General features: G+C 32.7%; 1 protein-coding gene across 3 annotated transcripts; it reads left to right on the forward strand.

Annotated features, from left to right (window-relative positions):
• Positions 1–6,879: 6,879 nt before the first annotated feature.
• Positions 6,880–18,103, forward strand: LOC120067709 (sporulation-specific protein). Of its 3 annotated transcripts, none has more exons than XM_039019253.2 (12): positions 6,880–7,196; positions 7,546–7,803; positions 9,044–9,146; positions 10,021–10,221; positions 10,342–10,464; positions 10,612–10,649; positions 10,720–10,849; positions 11,637–16,448; positions 16,564–16,719; positions 16,845–16,943; positions 17,013–17,155; positions 17,422–18,103. In XM_039019253.2, exons 3-12 carry the CDS (start codon positions 9,069–9,071, stop codon positions 17,708–17,710), a joined length of 6,069 nt encoding a protein of 2,022 aa, XP_038875181.2. In that variant the 5' UTR covers positions 6,880–7,196; positions 7,546–7,803; positions 9,044–9,068; the 3' UTR covers positions 17,711–18,103. The 3 variants fall into 3 exon arrangements, with proteins under 3 accessions (XP_038875181.2, XP_038875184.2, XP_038875182.2); XM_039019254.2 differs by lacking the exon at positions 6,880–7,196 and adding an exon at positions 7,428–7,457 and having other exon boundaries at positions 7,598–7,803; XM_039019256.2 differs by lacking the exon at positions 9,044–9,146.
• The last annotated feature ends 689 nt before the right edge of the window (positions 18,104–18,792 follow it).

Raw genomic sequence — 18,792 nt, forward strand, 5'->3', positions numbered from 1 at the left:
CAGAGTTGGCCGCCAAAGAGAGTCATCAAAGCAATTCCTTGAATGTGGTCGTCGCTGAAATTGAGGGTCAGAGGTAGTCTTTGAGAGAGTTGGCCATTGAAGTTGGTACATAAGTGGTTGTTGGAGGTGATTGTTGGAGTTAATCGCCAAAAGTGGTGGTTGACAAAGTTGGGTGTCTAAGGTAGTTTTTGTTAAACTTGGATGCCAGAATGGTCATCAGAGTTGGTTGCTAGAGTGATTGTCGAATTTGATCGCATAGGTGGTTGCTAAAGGTGATAGTCAGAATTGGTTGTTGGAGGTAGTCGTTGGAGCTAGTCGCAGAGGTGGTCATCACCTACATTGGGTGTGAAAGGTGATCTTTGCTGGAGTTGACTGCCAGAGTTGGTCGTTGGAGGTGGTTGTCAGAATTGGTTGCCTGTGGTGGTCGTCGAAGTTGGTTGCCAATGGTAGAATTATTGGAAACATTGGAGAGACAATTTTTTTTATCATTATAACCATTGAGTTGTAAATAGTTTTACTGTAACAAAAAAAATGTTAAGATAACCCTTACTTTGCCCCCAAATGACGAGTGGGTTATTATGGGCTATTATAGTCCACTCAACCCACTCCAAATTGGAGTCCCCAAAACTCCTTTGAATATCTTGATATTAATTATTGAATAATAGTAAGCTGATATCTTTTTGTTTTTTTTACACACCAAAATTAGTTTAACTCAACAGTAATTGACATGATTTTCCTTTCTAGAGGTTGAAGGTTCGATTTCATCCCCATATTATTATACAAGAAAAAATAGGTAATTACTTACACTTGAATCATTTGGCTACCTCTTTAAGTAAGATAAAAAGAACATAATAAGAATCAAAAGTAGAGCTTAATGGGAGTTGTAATATAATAAACGAATGCAAATAATGCAAAAGGTGATGTCAAGCGCGGACTGCACGTGAGATCACGTGATAAAAAAAAAGATATTTATTTCACTGATTATTTCAAGATTAGCTATGAGTTATTATCACAACAAATAAAAAGAGAAAAAAAGAAGAAAAAGAAAAAAGTAGTGTTGAGTTATGAGAATTAGAGTGAAACGACATCGCATAGGGCAGCATGGGCATGTGCAGGTAGGGCCCGGGCCCGGAGTGCGCCCCATTTTGGTGCACGCTTCGCCACCGCAATCAAAGCTATGCTCCGCTCCTTGGCTACATTCAATTGTCCATTTCCTCTTCTCCACCAACTCTACATTAATTCTACATTTCTCTTCTATTTCTTTGATGTGTGTGTATATATATATATATATATTCCTTTTTAAATAATTTATTTAAATTAATTTTATACTTTTTAAACAACAAACAAAATATTTATTATTTATATTATATTTACATTAACCCATTTTATGGCTTAGTTTTATGTTATATGCCCTTTTTGCCATGAAAATATGATTCATCCTTCTATCCTCACGTTGATGTATAATCCATCAAAAGTTAAAAGTATCGATAGAAATGTCGTCATGTCGTTGAATTGGCCTTCTTTCAATTTCTTCTATTTTCTCCTTATTATAATAAAAAAGATGGACATTATTTTCAAAACATTTGCTACAACTTTGAGCACTTTTAAGTTATTCTACATCTTCAACATAGGGAGTGCAAAGCAAGAAAAAGAATCCATGAACTTTTATGAAAGTAATCATTTATTCTCTAAACTTTAATTGGTAATGATTTAGTTCCTATAATTTCAAATTTATAACATTTAGTCTTTGAAGTTTAATAAATAACGATTTAATCTCTATACTTTACAATTTGTAACAATTTAGTACATATTGTAAAAATTATTAGTATGATTTAATGAAATTTCTTAAACGTGTATATTAATAAATTAAGTCGTCATGGAATAAAAATTGACACTTCATTCTAATAATATTTTTGACTATAGGATCTAAGTTGTTATAAATTGTAAAGTACATGGATTAACTTGTTACTTATTACTACTGTTCAAGGACTAAATTGATACCAATTTAAAAGTATAAGAACTAAATCGTTACTAACTAAAGTTGAAGACTTAAATTGTTACTTTCACAATATCTTAGGCACCAAAAGTATTCTTTTAACCTAATATATATTTGAGTATGTTTGGATTACACTTTCGAGAGTTTACTTTAAAAAATAAGTCATCTTGCAAGAAATTTGCAAGAAATTAAAGTGTTTGACAACCACTTAAAATGATTTTTCAACCATTTTTATAAAAAAAAAAATATATAAATAAAAATGAATTTTTTAAAAAATATTTTTCTCAAATGAATCTAAACCGCCCTTAATTGATGAAGTTGGCTCGATTTTGGAGAATATAGAATCAAACAATTGTTAATTGACTTGATTTAGATATTTGAACCTGTTTTAATCCAATTAGACCAAATTTATTTGTCTAATTGAACCTTTTAGAATGTTTTTGGCTTGCTTGAATCTTTGTTTAATGTTGCAAAATTTAATGTATATGTTATTGTTTGTGAGGATGTTCATTAATTAATCATTAGTTGTCAAATCATGTCGTTAGATTACCTTAATTTTTTTCAGCAATAAATTTGATCAAAAGGAATAATACTTTTTCTTTGTGGCTCCATTGCTCTAATTTTCACCCTCACTCATCATGCCTTTTAATATATATATATATATATATATATATTTTTAATTTTCCAATCAAATTTTTCAAAAGGAATAATCCTTTTCTTTATGGCTAAATGCCCATTTTTCACCCTTACTCATCATACCATTCTTTGCTTATTGTTTAGAAGTAAAAATGATTCCATATGCTATGATGTAAATCTCAAGGCAATTATTATCTAATAAAATGTGATGCCTGTTGTAGGCCATATCATATTAAATATTTTTTTTTTTAAAAAAAAATCACATTTTCAGTTATTCTCAGCATTGCCTTTAAAGGACTAAAAAAGTTAGAGGGAAAAAAAAGGGGTACATTTATGGTTTCTATAATTGGATTTGGATGCCACTTTTAGTTTCCAGATTTTAAAACTAAATATTTTTTTTAGTTAAATTATTGGTTGATATTTGTATTTATTTGGTTTCTCAAGTTTCAAATTTTATTTATTAATACATTCCTGAAATTTTCATTTGGTGTCTAATAAAATTATGAATATTTTATTGTGTGTCTAACATGTTCCTTAGAAATTTGATTTTTGTACAAATTAATTGCGAATTCAATATATAGTAAAAGTTTTATGTCTAATTAAACTCTAAATTTTTAATTTTGTGTTTAATAGATTTGTAAATTTGAAAAATTATCAAAATTCAGAAACTAAATTTATAGAAGTTCAAAGATCAAATAGACATAAACCTCAAAATTTATAGACTAAATTTGTAATTTATCTCTATTTTTTCCCTCTAAAATCGATGGTTTGTGTATATTATTGTTAAGTTTGAAGTTGTTATTATATTAGTTTGTTAATTTTATATTTTTTATATTATTTTATTATAACAACATAAACATTTAAAAAGAAATGAAAAAACTAAAAATTACGGTCCCATTTGATAACCATTTCGTTTTTTGTTTTGATTTTTGAAAATTATACCTATTTTCTCCCAATTTTATACAATAATTTGCATCTTTTTAATTACAATGGTTGAATTCTTAACCAGACTCCAAAATAAAAAAAAAAAAACAAATTTTTAAAAATTACTTTTTTTAGTTTTCAAATTGTAGCTTAATTTTTTAAATTATTGGTAAAAAGTAGATAATAAAAGAATAAATTTTGATATTTTTTTTAAAAAATAAAAAAAGAAAATAATTACAAAACGTGGACTATTGTAAGCTTGTTATTACTTGTTACCAACTTAAAAATGAAATGGGAGGGAAAGTTAAATCAAAATCACATTAAATTGGAGTGGTTTGTTTTGACTTTAATTATCTGAAATCTGAATCATTTGGTTGGAATGAGAATACAAACTCCATTAAAAACAAGTTGTAGGTGATCACCCAATCAAAAATAGTAGCCCAAGGTTTTGTCCAAACACAGCCTTGTGCATTTAATTCCATTCAATTTTAAATAGAATCATTGCATTTTGTATTTAATAATCTCATGCAATTGGCCTATGATTTTTTTTTCCATTCAACTCTCTAACTTATTTCTTAAATATTAGATAAACATAATTGGTTTATATATTATTTTATTTTTCTGCTTTAAAATCTTAAACTTAGTCTTGACATTTTTAAATTTGGTTCAATTTATTTTCTTGTCTTTCAAAATATTTATTTGAGTCGTCTACTTTTTAAAATATTATTTCATGTCTTTTATTTTTTATTTTTATCTCGTTTTTCCTCAAGTTTATGCTAGAATTTTGCAAATATACTAAAATAATTATTTTTTAAAAATATAGATCTCAAAATGGATATTTTAAAAGTAAAGAAATCGAATATAACATTTTAAAAATAAATGGACTAAAGTAAACTAAAATTGAAAGTATAAGAATCAAATTAATATTCAAATTAAAATTATTTTAGCCATTTATCATTTAAAAAAAAATAATTGATGAAAGAATAACAAGGCTGTTCTTTATTTCCCCCCCTATCTGATCAATATTTACCTGTGTGGACATATGCAAAAGTTTTCTAAAAATTTTTGGAATAATGTTAGGAAAGTAATCAAAAGTTAATGATAAATGACTAAAGGATTTATTAGTAAATTTTAGAAACCAAAATAAACTATTGGAAATCTTAAGATAAAAAGAGTTGGTACCATAATAATATTAATTACTTTGTTTATACACAAAACATCATTAAATCTTATTTCTATTCTTATATATATTTTTAACTTTGATTTATTTTGATTCCTATGTTATTTAAATATGAATCTTTATTCATATACTTTTTCATTTTTATACATTTAATTCCATATATACTTTGATTTAATCCTTATATTTTTCTGTGTGATCATTATGATTTATTTCATTTTCTTAAAATCATGTCATAGCACTTTATCAAAGGTTTTATCGTTTATTAAATTTATGTTATAATGTTATACATGAGACTAGAATAGGTAACCCTTACCATGAGGGATATTTTTAAATCTCAAACAATAAAATGTACAATTTTTTTTTTTTAAATAATGAATTTTGTATTTAGTTTCTATTTAGTTCTTAGGTTTCAAAACTTTATATTTTTAGCCTTTAAATTTGAATTTGATTTTAATTTAGACCATAAGTTTTAAAATGTTACACTTCTAATCCATAAGTTTTGGGTTTTATTTCAACTTGATATCCAAGGTTTCAAGTTTTACACTTTTAACTTCGATTTTTTTGGTTAAATAATCACTTTAAATTTTATGTTAAATTTTTATTAATTAATTAAATTAATTATGAAGTGAAATTTTAAATTTAATTTATTAATGATGGAAAAATAGTGAAACTTATTTAGTTATAGTTCTTTTAATTTTTAAAATTAAGTAATGGACATTTAAACTAACAAATAGAAGTGGATATGAATTAATAAGTGTAAATCTTTCAACTTATAGATCAAATTGAAACTAAATTTAAATATTAAGAATAAAATTGTAATATTTTGAAATCTATGAACTAAATTGAAATAAAACTAAAAAATTAAATAGTAAAAGTTTAACCTTTTAAGACTCAAGAATCAAATTGAATTAAACCTAATGACTAAAAACGTATTTTTTCTTGAGACTAAAAATGAATTTTGTAAATGTATATGGATTAATATGTAAAAAGGAAAATTCATAAAAAAAAAGGTGAAAAAGATAATAAAAATAAGCTTAAAAGCAGGTGAACTAAAATAGAATATATAAAAATGTTGCCTAATATATATATATAAAAAATAAGTACCGTTTCTCTTTGAAACTTTTTTCTCCGATAGAAAATTTATTTAAATGTTGGATAGGATCTTTTAACTCAGGCCTCCACTGAAGCCAGGGATTTACATTTTTGTGCCATAAATGGACGAAATTATTATTTAATACACCAAAAGGGGCCATTTTTTATAATAAAAATGGAAAACACAGTTGGACATGCCTTCAAATTAAGCGAAAAGAAAAAAAAATTAAAAATTAAAATACATTTTTAATCTTTTTACCTACTCTACATGTGTTTTTAAATAAAGAATAATTAGTTAACTTATTTACAAATATAGTACAATGCCATTGTCTATTAACGATAAAATGTGACAGACTTCTATTACTGAAGCCTATCATAATCTATTGTTCAGTGATAGAAGTTTATCGTAACCTATTATTGGTTGAAAATATCTTCATAAATTAATAAATAAATATTATTAAGGTTAAAAACTTAATTTTTATTAGTACAACAATAGGGATCAAATCGAATCTTCAACTCCTAGGAATGAAAATCATACTAATTACATTGAGGTAAAGTTCATTCGACTTAAAATTTAATTGTAATTAACTCACGTAGAATATATATACACACTTGTATAATTGAATTTCGAACACTTGCATAACTACATTTTAAAAATAACAAAAGGAAGGTCGAAAACCTTTATATCAGTGTATTTTTTTTTCAATACGTGAGGTAAAAGAATCAAACATTTGATTTTGAAATTGGTATTATAAGTACTACGTGCTCATTTTCACTTATATGTGTATATATATATATATATATATATATATATTTTACAAGGTCGTGTATTTTCTTATGGAATTGGACGTGAAATAATCTTTTTTAAAAAAATCAATAAAAATATGAGGGGAAAAAAACAGAAATCTAGTATTCATTGAGGGGGTAATATTACAATGAGTTAAAAAAATAAAGGGCAATGAGGAGAATTGAGTGAAAATAGGAGGGTATATCTGTAAATGAAGGAAATGGAAGAGGGTGATTAAGAGAAATAACTAATTGGAGGACAGGCAATCACAGGCTTTTGGCGGGTTCCTGAAGTTGATTTGCGAGCTAAAATCTCAGCTCCATCTCACCTTATTAATGTCTTTTAAATCCATTTTTACATTTTTTTACTGCTCATCTACGCCACCACCGCCGTCGCCGTCGCCGTCGCCGTGGTGATCCCTTTCTCCATTTTCTTTCTCCCACCAAACACTCAGAGGATAGGACCCAATTTCTTTCATCTTCTTCATTTTTCTCTTTCTTCTGTGTGGGATTTTCACTAAAGATTCCCTGTTCTGTTCTTTCTTCCAACCGAAGCACCTGCAGATCCGCAGCTTAGTCGAGGTACCCATCTACATTTTCTTACTAACCCCAATTAATTTCGAAATTCCAAATGTGCTAATAATCTTAATTAATCAGTTCTTAATCTTATTCGTGTCAACTTTTACTGGCGTGGTGATATCCCTGTTCTGCATTTGGCGTTTTCTCCACTCTGTAATTTTCTAATAATTTGTTTTGGAATTTTTTGGCATCTGGGTCTACTTCTCCTTCTGGTGGGTTTTCAAATGACGTCTCGTTGAAGAGAAATGCAAGTGTTTTCTTTAGGTTCTCTTGAATTTAAACTCTCTTGTTACTTACAGTTCATTTTCCTTTTTTTTTTTTTTTTTTTTTTTCCGTTTTTCCTTTTTTCCAGATTTGGTTGGACAGATGGTTTGAGATTCTGTTTTGCCCTCTGTTCTTGTCAGTCTTCTTGTTCTGGGTTTCAGTGCACGACCGGCATTTCTTTGAATGGGGCAATTTTCTAGATCACGACTTTGTCTGCTTGCGAGGGTGAATTTTGATTAGCTCGCTGCTGTTTCCACTGCCCGGATCCGGGGGTTTTCTGCTGGGTGTTCGCAATTTTGTTCATAAAATTTGGCGTTTCTGACAAGTTTGCGTCTCCTCCAAGAAGGTATGTTTTAGAACTGTCATCTGTTTCTGTAATCTTTCGCTTCTCTTCCTCCCCTTCCTCTTATGGTTTCTTATTCTTCTTGTTTTCCCTTTTGAATTCTTGATTAACGGTCCAATCCTTCAAGAAAGCATTGAACTCAAGTCCATCGGGAGAGCAATTGAGTTGAGAGTGAACATTATTGTTTTAGAAACAACTTGTAATCTGGGTTCAAGATGCTTGAGCTGAATCTTCAGTATTATTAAAGTTTGGATGTTCTGTTTTTTGTGTTCTAGATTTTCCCTAACCTAATAACGTTCAGTTGTCAATTTCTTTCACTGCTCTTCTCAATGCTTATGGTTTGACCTTTTGATGTGATCTACAAACATTTCGTGACTGTAAATTTGAATTTCCAGTTGAGGTATCTAGTTTGCTGCTGGAATTGTTCACCGAATAATGTGATTATTTGCATTGGGATTGTTGGTAACGATAATTTTCATCAAATACGTATGAATTTATCAGTATTGACTAGTTTTGTTCGGTATTATCTAATTTCTTGTGTCATCTACATTGACTTCCATCTCTTGCTGAATGCACCTTCTTTTCACGACTTTAATGTTCTTCCAAGTCATTTATTTTCATATCGCCTAGTTTGATAACCAAGTGCAAGCATATACTACTTCATGCTCTCTTCTCTCTATCTCTTCCCTATTTTCTCTGCTGAGAAAAGGGATTTCTTATCCTCTCATAGTTTGATATATTTAAAGGTTGATACATTATTGTAGTCAAAGCAAAGGTCTAAGTTTGAATTCATAACCTAAGTCTGACAATCCCTTTGATTTGATAGCGGTGATGGAAAGCTATATGTATTGCCTACATTACTTGAAACTTCCTTAAGACAACTTATCCAATGAGTTGTTCTGCTTCTGCCTTCTTGTTGATGGTTAAATTCTCACTTTCCTTCCCCATTATCACATTGTTAAATATTGCTTCTTGAAAGTGATGGTGATTCAAGCCTCTTCCAGATATTGAGATTTTTCCTCATGTATTATATCAATTCCAAAAGGTTACTTTTGAAGAGAACAATGATATCACTTTCCTCACCAGTTCACAGAAAAACATTCTTCTACTAAACATAGAGAATTTAGCTTTACACAATTTTTGCAGAAATGAAATGTGTGTATATATATATATATATATAAAGTTTTTCTACTAATGTAGAAACAATAAGACTAAGCTATTAGTGAAATGGAATCTTGTCCAGTGGATGATTGCGATATTACATAGAAATGTCAAGGATTGCTAAGTGGAAGCTTGAGAAGACAAAAGTAAAGGTGGTTTTCAGGCTTCAATTTCATGCCACGCATGTAAGTCACAACTTCTTTCATTGGCAGACAGTCCACATTTACTTTTCTTTCCTTCTGTTCTTTCTAGGTGTCTCATTTGAGAATATGGCTCCAGTACATTCATTTTTTAATATTGTTTACATGCAATGACCGCAACCAAGACCAAACATATTTCTCATGTATAGACAAAGTATATAAAATATAGAAGAATGAGGATCCTAATATTGGATTTTCAATTAGTGATGGCAATCATCTGTATGATCTAATATTTAGCAGCTCAGCCCTTGTAGAGTGGGTATGACAAGAAAAATTGTGTTATATTTTAAGAATGGAAAAACAAAAGACAACATGTTTCTCAGGCTTGTGGTGATTGGCACGATGATATTACCATGGTAGTGATTTGTATGCCTCATCATACTTATTTAGATCTTGTTATGTTCATATCCATCTGTTTTCTTGTGCTGTCTCTCATGTATGAATGAATATGTCTAGTGGTGGATAAGGACTGGGATTTCGTCCCAAGTCTGAACCTTGTCACTCATGTTTTATTTGGACTCTAATGGTAGACATGCGGGTATTTATTTAAGAAAATGAATCGTTGACGTTCATTGCATTATTTGGTTTTAATGCGTACATTTCCAGTAGTTAGTTTCTTGTTCAAAAAAAAAAAAAAAAAAAACCGGCATTTCCAGTATGATTCTCCAAATCATTGAAGCTTAAACTCTTTACATTTTGAAATATTCTGTAGTTATTTTTCTTTCTTCATTGTCTGGATTATCTATTTTCAGTTGTTAGCAGACTTAATAGTAATACTGTATGCCACTTTTATTTTGACTTGATATACTGCCTACAAAAAATGCAACGAATGAATCTTGTTGTCTTCTGCTTGATCCAGATTCCACAATTTGGATGGGACAAACTGTTTATATCTTTTGTTCCTGCTGATTCTGGGAAGACAACAGCAAAGACAACTAAAGCAAATGTGAGAAATGGAGCTTGCAAATGGGCTGATCCCATCTATGAAACAGCTAGACTTCTTCAAGACACTAGAACAAAGCAATATGATGATAAGCTCTATAAACTCGTGGTGGCCATGGTACTATTCCTATCAATTTTTTTTTATCATTTTCTCTTTTCTCAATTTGTTTTGAATTTCTCTAGCATTGCCTGAACAATTGCCTTCACTTATATTTGGACCAAATCCTTACATTTCTAGGGCTCATCTCGTTCAAGCATCCTCGGGGAAGCTAACATCAACCTTGCTGACTATGCTGATGCAATGAAGCCTTCAGCTGTTGCGCTGCCTCTTAATGGATGCGAATCTGGAACTATTTTACATGTAAGAATATGGAAAGGCTCGACCTTCCTATCATAGGGCTCAAAGCTCTCATCAATATTCTATCTCTTTCTTATTTGTTTTCCATACTTGCATCGGCCTAATTTATAATTCAACTGTAACATATTGTTCAATCATATTCAATGGCAGGTTACTGTACAGCTGCTTACTTCTAAAACTGGTTTCAGGTACGTCTTAAAATGAAACTTTCATAATCTGTCCTATATCCTGTTAACATTTATTTATCATTCTTTTTAGGGAGTTTGAGCAGCAAAGGGAGCTTAGGGAGAGGGGGCTGCAGACATTCTCCGATCAAAATAGTCATGGTGAATCTCCTAGTGGAAAAATGTCACCATCCAAGGATTCAGTGAATAATCACTCAAATAAGGTTTTCTTATCAATTGTTTACTTGATTAAGTTATTTTGGAATATACACTCATTGCCTTTGGCTTTTTGTAGTTATTATCTTCTTAGGCTAATTACAAAAATATTTGTACTTGGGGTATTTCCGATGAGATCCTTATAATGTTAAATCGCTTGTTAGGAAAAACAACTCTAACTGAAGAAATGAAGAATGAAGGAAAGACAACATTTAATAAACTGAATAAGGAGATGGCCAGGTTAGAAATCAGTTACACCATTAATGCCCAAAATTACCTAAATACTTTAGAACAGTTCCCCTGGAATGCCCATCTCACAAAACATGTGAAAAGGAGTTTATATTACTAGTGTCACAGTGCCATGGCGAGAAAGCTATCTACAGTTAGGTCAAATATATAAATGGTGGTGAAACACTTGAATGAAAGGTGATTTTAAACTTATTGGCTATCCTGCATTATATTTTGTTTGTTGCTTGTACGTTACTATTAAAAGATAGAAATTGTGTAAAGGAATAAGTTCGGGGAGGCCGAAGAAATTTTCTCATCTCCTGTTGTTTTTGAATTCTTCCAATTATGAAGAGTTAACACTTAACATCCTTATAATCTTCTACTTGGTCCTCTCTTTATATAATCATACAAGCTCCTCCATTTAAGCCAACTAGTAAATCTTTGTGTACTGCTTAAGCTTGGGCTTGCCCTTTATGTATATTTCAAATTTCAATGACATTGTTCTGCTACTTACAAAAAACATTTCTTCCTGTGCCTCCCATCCCACTTCCACCTTGACTGAAATAGGTCAATGCAAGAATTAGGTCCAAAGGAGTATATAATGAGCTCCCTTTACTCGAAGATGAGGTTGGGCGAAAAGAAGAGTATGCAGATTCAGCAACTGGTTTTGATGTCTCTTCCAATACTTCAGAAAGTTTATATGCAGAGAAACATGATGTGCATGAAATTGACAGCATAAAGAGCACAGTGTCTGGTGATCTAGGTGGACTTTCCATTGGCCAAAGTCCTGGGTCAGAGAAAGGAAACCAGGGTGATCAATATTCAGTGCAGGGGTCTAACAATTGGGCTCATAACTGGGGTTCTGAGTTTGCTGCTGATGGGGAACTGGCTACTGCATATAAAGAAAACAATAGACTTAGAGAAAGCTTGGAAGTAGCCGAGTCCTCGATTGTTGAGCTGAGGCTAGAGGTAAGCTCATTGCAAAATCATGTTGATGAGATGGGTATTGAAACACAGAAAATTGCTTGGCAGCTTGCTACTGAGACTACTTCAGGTAAAGAACTGACAGAAGAAGTTTCAGTATTGAAATCTGAGTGTTTAAACCTTAAAGACGAGCTTGAGAGATTAAAAAAATTGCAATCCAGTCTAACAGAATCCAGAAAAAAAACCATAGAGACTGACCAGAATAACATATGCCAAAAGCTGGAGCCACAACATTTAAAGGGGCTCTTAACAATGGAGGAAAAGATTAGAGATCTGCTGAACAAGGCTCACTTTGGATGTCAAGACATAGATGTTCGGTTTCTTCTAGCCGACTTGGAGGTGTTGCTCTGCTTTGTACAAGATTTTAGAGAGCGAATAGAACAGGAAATTTCATGTGCCAAAGCGAACCAAAATGAGATCAGAAAATTGAACTCCCCGACTAGTCAGATATTGACATCAGGAACTGGGTTCGATTCAGACATTTACCATACTGATAGCATGCTTCATTGTCTTATACCAGGTCTGGTGTCCTACGAACCCAATTCTATAGATGCCATCAGTTCAATGAAAGGGAAAATTTTTGAACTTCTAAGGGAGTTGGATGAGTCAAAAGCGAAAGAGGAGAGCCTTGCACAGAAAATGGACCAGATGGAATGCTACTATGAGGCTTTTATTCATGAACTTGAGGAAAATCAGAGACAGATGATCGGAGAGCTGCAGAATCTCAGGAATGAGCATGCAACATGTATATATACTATCACGGCTTCTAAGGATGAGATAGAAGCACTGCATCACAAAATGAATAGCTGTTTAATGAACTTTGCTGAAGAGAAGAAGAGTTTGGATTCCATCAATAAGGAGCTTGAAAGAAGAGCTGCTAGTGCTGAGACAGCTCTCAAAAGGGCACGCCTAAATTACTCAATTGCTGTGAACCAGCTACAGAAGGACCTTGATCTACTATCTGTCCAGGTCACGTCCGTGTTTGAGACTAATGAGAACCTCATTAAGCATGCACTTTCTGGTTCTTCACATCCAAGCAGACAGGAATACTATGAAATAGGTTGGAATCCGGGAGTTGAATTGGAGGAGTTTTCTACTGGCAAACTCTTGCAGAGTCAGAATCATGATGCAGGGGTAAAGAAATATCATTCAAGTGGAGGTATTTTCTCTGAGGACTTAAAAAGGTCTCTGTACTTGCAGGAAGGGTTGTATCAAAAGGTTGAAGATGAAGTCTTTGAAGTGCATTTGGTTAACATATACCTGGATGTATTTTCAAAGACGCTCCAAGAAACTTTGCTTGAAGCAAATACTAGTTTCAAACTTATGAAAGAGAGAGTAGATGGGATTAGTCAGCAGCTAGAACTATCAATCAAGTCCAAGGAATTATTGTTTCTTGAACTGCAAGCTTCTATGGAAGAAATCCGATCTCTAAATGAATGTAAGACTGCAATTGTTTCAAAATACAATGAAATGGGATCGAAAACTGAAATTTTAGAAGAAAATTTATTAAATGTTACTCGTGAAAATTCCTTTCTTACTAAGAAAATAATAGAATGTGAGGCCTTGGTGACAGAATATAGATGTTTTGAGGAAAAGTACCAAACCTGTCTTTTGGAGAAGTTAGAGCTGGAGAATTCAATGATGGAGGAAAGCATTGAAAACAAAAATATTCGTAATGAGAATTCATCTTTGCACGAAGAATTGAAAGCTCTAAGAGCTGAATTTGACAACTTGGTTTCAGTGAAAGCAGATCTGCATAATACTGTTGGTTTTGCCTATGATAAGTTGAGTAACTTGTTGGCTTCCCGTAACAAAAACTCTAACAATGTCTTAAGTGAATCTGTTGATGATGATTTGGAGTCAAACAACTTAGCAGGCTTGGTTTTGAAATTTGAAAATCTCCATCTTGATGCATGCAAGAAAGTTCTCCAGCTCATGAATGAGAATGAACATTTGGTGGAAGAAAGAGATACGGCTCAAAAGTCCTTAAGCAGAGTAGCATCAGACAATCTGATCATGAAAGAGAATTTTGAACGTACAAAACAAGATATGGTCAACGGATTAGATAAGGCCAATGAACTGGTGCAAACATTTCACATTGCGATTGAGACTGTTTCTGAAAACATCAATATCAGTGAAGCTGGAGATAAATTTACCCAGCAGCATAAAGAGCTTGTGTCTGTTCTCAATCACGTGGAGGATGAACTACAACAACTGACTTCTAGAAACAATGGCCTTGAAAATGAAATGGTAGCACTGAGGTTGGTAGATGAAGAACTTGCAAATTGTAAGTTTACCATCGAGGAGTTAACAAAGGAGAAAAAAACTTTACTTGAGTCATTACAGGAAAAAGTAGAGGAATCGATGAAGCTTAAGTTGGAGCTGGATCGTTCCAAAGATAAATCTCAGTTATTGTCTGATGAACTAATTATCGAGAGGAGTTTCAGAGAGAGTTTAGAGAAAAAAATTAAAGATCTTGATGCCCAAATAAATGAGAAGAATTGCAAGTTGCTAGATTTTGAGAAAATGAAGGCAGAAGTTGGAAATCTCAAGCAATTGGTATTGGAGCTTGAGTTGGAGAAATCAAGAGTCGACAAAGATTTACTACAGTCGAAGGAACTTCTTAAGCATCTTGATCAAGAGAATTCTTTCTTGGTTTGTTTGGAAAGTGAATTATGTGAAATGTACGAATTTTCAATAGCTGCAGATATTAGCCTAGTTTTCACAAGATCTCAGTGTCATGACCAGCTTGAACTTCTTGTTCAACAATTTCTGTTATCAGAAAGGAACCTTGTAGCTCTTCAAGAAAAGTATCTCAATGTAGAGACTGCTCTTAATCATTGTATGGTCAGTGAAGCACGCCAAACTGAAGAGAATGCAAGATCGTTGATGAATCTCAACTCTCTAAAATTGGAGTTAGAAGCCTTTGCTTTGGAAAACAAAATGCTTCTTGATACAAACAAAAAACTGACTAATCAGTCTGAGGAATTACAGAATAGGACTAAACTTGCTGATGCTGATAGAAGACATCATGCTCAAGAGATTGAAAAACTGGGGAAAATGTTGAAGACTTGTGAAACAGAAGTTGATGATTTGTTGCTTTGCAAGGAAGAACTGGAAGCATTTGCTTCGGAAAACAAAATGCTTCTTGATGCAAACAAAAAACTGACTAATCAGTCTGAGGAACTACAGAATAGGACTAAACTTCTTGAGGTTGCAGTTGATGCCGAGAGAAGTTGTCATGCTCAAGAGATTGAAAAACTGGGGAAAATGTTGAAGACTTATGAAACAGAGATTGATGATTTGTTGCTTTGCAAGGAAGAACTGGAAGCCTTTGCTTTGGAAAACAAAATGCTTCTTGATGCAAACAAAAAACTGACTAATCAGTCTGAGGAACTACAGAATAGGACTAAACTTCTGGAGGTTGCAGCTGATGCTGATAGAAGTCGTCATGCTCAAGAGATTGAAAAACTTGGAAAAATGTTGAAGACTTATGAAACAGAGATTGATGATTTGTTGCTTTGTAGGGAAGAACTGGAAGTAAGTTTGTTGGTTGTCCGGTCAAAATTGGATGAACAGCATGCTCATGTGATCTTGCTCCAAGGTATGAGCGATGAGATGGTCATCTTGCAAAATAAGTGTAATGATCTAACCCAGAGGCTTTCTGAACAAATCTTGAAAACGGAAGAATTCAAAAACTTGTCTATTTACTTGAAGGATCTAAAAGACAAGGCGGATGCAGAGTGCGTCCAACTTCGTGAAAAAAAAGAGAATGAAGGGCCATCCAATGCCATGCAAGAATCTCTCAGAATTGCATTTATTAAAGAACAATATGAAACAAAGTTGCAGGAATTGAAGCATCAGCTTTCTGTGTCCAAGAAACACAGTGAAGAAATGTTGTGGAAATTACAAGATGCAATCAATGAAGTTGAAAATAGGAAAAAATCTGAGGTGACTCACATAAAAATAAAGGAAGAGCTGGGAAAGAAGATCGTGGAGTTGGAAGGTAACTTGAATGCAGCTCTCACTGAAAAGCGGGAAATAATGAAGGCATATGATTTGGTGAAGGCTGAAAAAGAATGCTCTTCTATCAGCCTTGAATGCTGCAAGGAAGAAAAACAAGAGCTTGAAGCTTCTTTAAAGAAATGCAATGACGACAAATTAAAATTTTCAGTGGAACTGAACCTAATGAAAGATTTACTGGAGAGTTACAAATTTCAGACAAGCATGCACAAGGAAGGCAGTGATGGAAAATGCACAGAAGATCACATGTCTAAGTCCTCAGACCAAAATAATGCAGCTCCTTGTGAAGAAGTTGAATGCACAATATCAGTTTCAACTGATGAGACCAATAATTCACATGCTTTCCTTAATGGTCAAGGGCAACCTGAGCAGGTATATGATGTCATTGTCTAATTGGGCGTACTTTGTTTTGTTTCTTGACATAAACTTTGTTTTAACCTTTATTATGCAACTCTTACCACCACCCTTATTTTCATGTCAACGACAGCATGTTCTGGTGTCAAGAAGTCTCAATGGACTTCAAGATATCTCTCGTGGGAATCAAGAGGACTTGCTGCATGATGAGACAAAGCATTTGGCTCTGGTAAATGATAACTTCAGAGCTCAAAGCCTGAAATTTAGCATGGACCACCTAAATGAAGAGGTTAGTGAGCTATATTGGAGAAAGAAAGTTGGGGTTTCTTCATTCGACTTATGATTCTGAGATATGAACTCAAACAGGTTCATTTTCAAATGTTGCTATATTCATCTCTTGTATTCTGTTTGCAGTTGGAAAGATTGAAAAATGAAAACTCGCTTGCTCATGATGATCATCCTTTTGAATCAGATTTTCCTGGTTTAGAACACCAACTGATGCAGTTACATAAGGTAATCCATTAATTTACAAACTTCCGATGTGTAAATCGACATGTTAACACTTATGCTCATTATTTTCAGGTGAATGAAGAACTAGGAAGCATATTCCCCCTGTTCAATGAATTTTCGAGAAGTGGCAATGCATTAGAAAGGGTACTAGCTTTAGAGATCGAGCTTGCTGAAGCATTGCGGTCAAAAAAGAAACCAAGCATGCATTTTCAGAGGTACATCACCCAGTACAACCATGACCAACAATTTGATATTTACTAGCATTTTCTTAGCATAGCATTATTCTCTGTCCTCCTATTCTTCCGGTACGGAAAAGGAAAAGAAAAAAAGATCTCGTAAACTTTGTTAAATTGAGAAGAGACCAAGACTTGAAGGGGGGAAAGGCTGTGGATAATTACATGCAGAAGTAAATCTGTTTCTTCGATTGTTTGAAGTTGAACTATTCTAATGGTTTCAACAAAATTTTTGGTCTGTGGTCCAGTTCTTTCTTGAAGCAACACAGTGATGAAGAAGCGATATTCCGAAGCTTTAGCGACATCAATGAGCTAATCAAAGACATGTTAGATCTAAAGGGAAAGTACTCAACTGTAGAGACTGAACTGAGAGAGATGCATGACCGTTACTCCCAATTAAGCCTTCAGTTTGCCGAGGTTGAAGGGGAGAGACAGAAACTCATGATGACTGTCAAGAACGTCCGAGCATCCAGGAAGCTTCTCAATGTCAATAATCGACCCTCATGGTCATCCCGGGGGGAGCATTCTCCTTCATAACTTCTCGGCTTCCTAAGATGGTCTCTCTTGTCTCTTTCACAAGTTGAAATCACACTCAGGTCAAATGTGACTCCAAAGGCTTCATCTTTGGCTTTCTGCATCACAACGCCAAGAAGGATGTGAAGGATGTCGACAGACGATACTGTCTCCAGGGACCAAGCCGCTACGAGTTCAGAGTCAGCTGCACAAGTAAAAATGCAACAGTTTTGTGTAAATAAGAAGAAAAGCTTCTGCACCTATTCATTCACCAGTTGGTAGAGTATTATCAAGTATAGGATCTTCTCTTCTACTTCAATGTAATTTTTTATGTACAGTAAACGAAATATCTTCATGGCCAGATGACTTAACTCCAAATATTATGAAGAGAAAGCAATGAAACCATGTCATTATATATCTTTGCCCCTCTTTTCTCCAATCTTCATACTTCCTTGTTAACGTGCTATCTATTAAGCACAGATACTTCATGTGAGACAAAGAATCCGTATCAGATACATATCGGATACCGATACTTCCATATACTTTCCAGATACGTATCTGACACGCGATTTGACGTATCTATTTCTATGCGTATCTTTTTTTAAAGATAAAAGATAACCAACTCATCTAATTTTTCCCAATTTAAAATTGGGTAACCTATTTAAAAAGCTCACTACTCGAGTCCAAAACTAAAAGGAAAAAAATAAATAAAAGACCAAACCCTAGAATTATCTAATCTTCATCTTCACATTTGAGTCTCCACAAAGTTCATCAAAATATAAATCATTTGGATATCTTCAACAATTCAATGAAGAAGTTCTTCGTTTATCTTCATATTTCTCCCTCTAATCTTCTTCTTTGTAATATGAGTCACTTTTCTATTGTATTTTATTAACTATTGTACTTCAACATCTTAGATATTTTTTTTGTATTGTATTTTAGTGTTTATATTCTATTTTGTGCTATTGTTATTAACTTATATGCTAAATTTATCTATATACTTGATTTTTTTTAAGAAAAAGAAAATGTATCTTCAACAAATTAGTATCCTTGTTTTTTAGAAATATATATATTAAAAATATATAAAGAAATGACGTATCCTTAGA

The sequence above is a fragment of the Benincasa hispida genome, chromosome 12 (assembly GCF_027475165.1).
Source record: "Benincasa hispida cultivar pf3 chromosome 12, pf3_genome.v1.1, whole genome shotgun sequence".
Classification (NCBI taxonomy): Eukaryota; Viridiplantae; Streptophyta; class Magnoliopsida; order Cucurbitales; family Cucurbitaceae; genus Benincasa; species Benincasa hispida.

Excerpts from the sequence above, each read along its gene's own strand:
- LOC120067709 (XM_039019253.2), top strand. The coding sequence starts at position 9,069 with ATGTCAAGGATTGCTAAGTGGAAGCTTGAGAAGACAAAAGTAAAGGTG. Across the intron at positions 16,720-16,844 it reads TGGACCACCTAAATGAAGAG|TTGGAAAGATTGAAAAATGA; the intron begins GTTAGTGAGCTA and ends TTCTGTTTGCAG. Across the intron at positions 17,156-17,421 it reads CCAAGCATGCATTTTCAGAG|TTCTTTCTTGAAGCAACACA; the intron begins GTACATCACCCA and ends TCTGTGGTCCAG.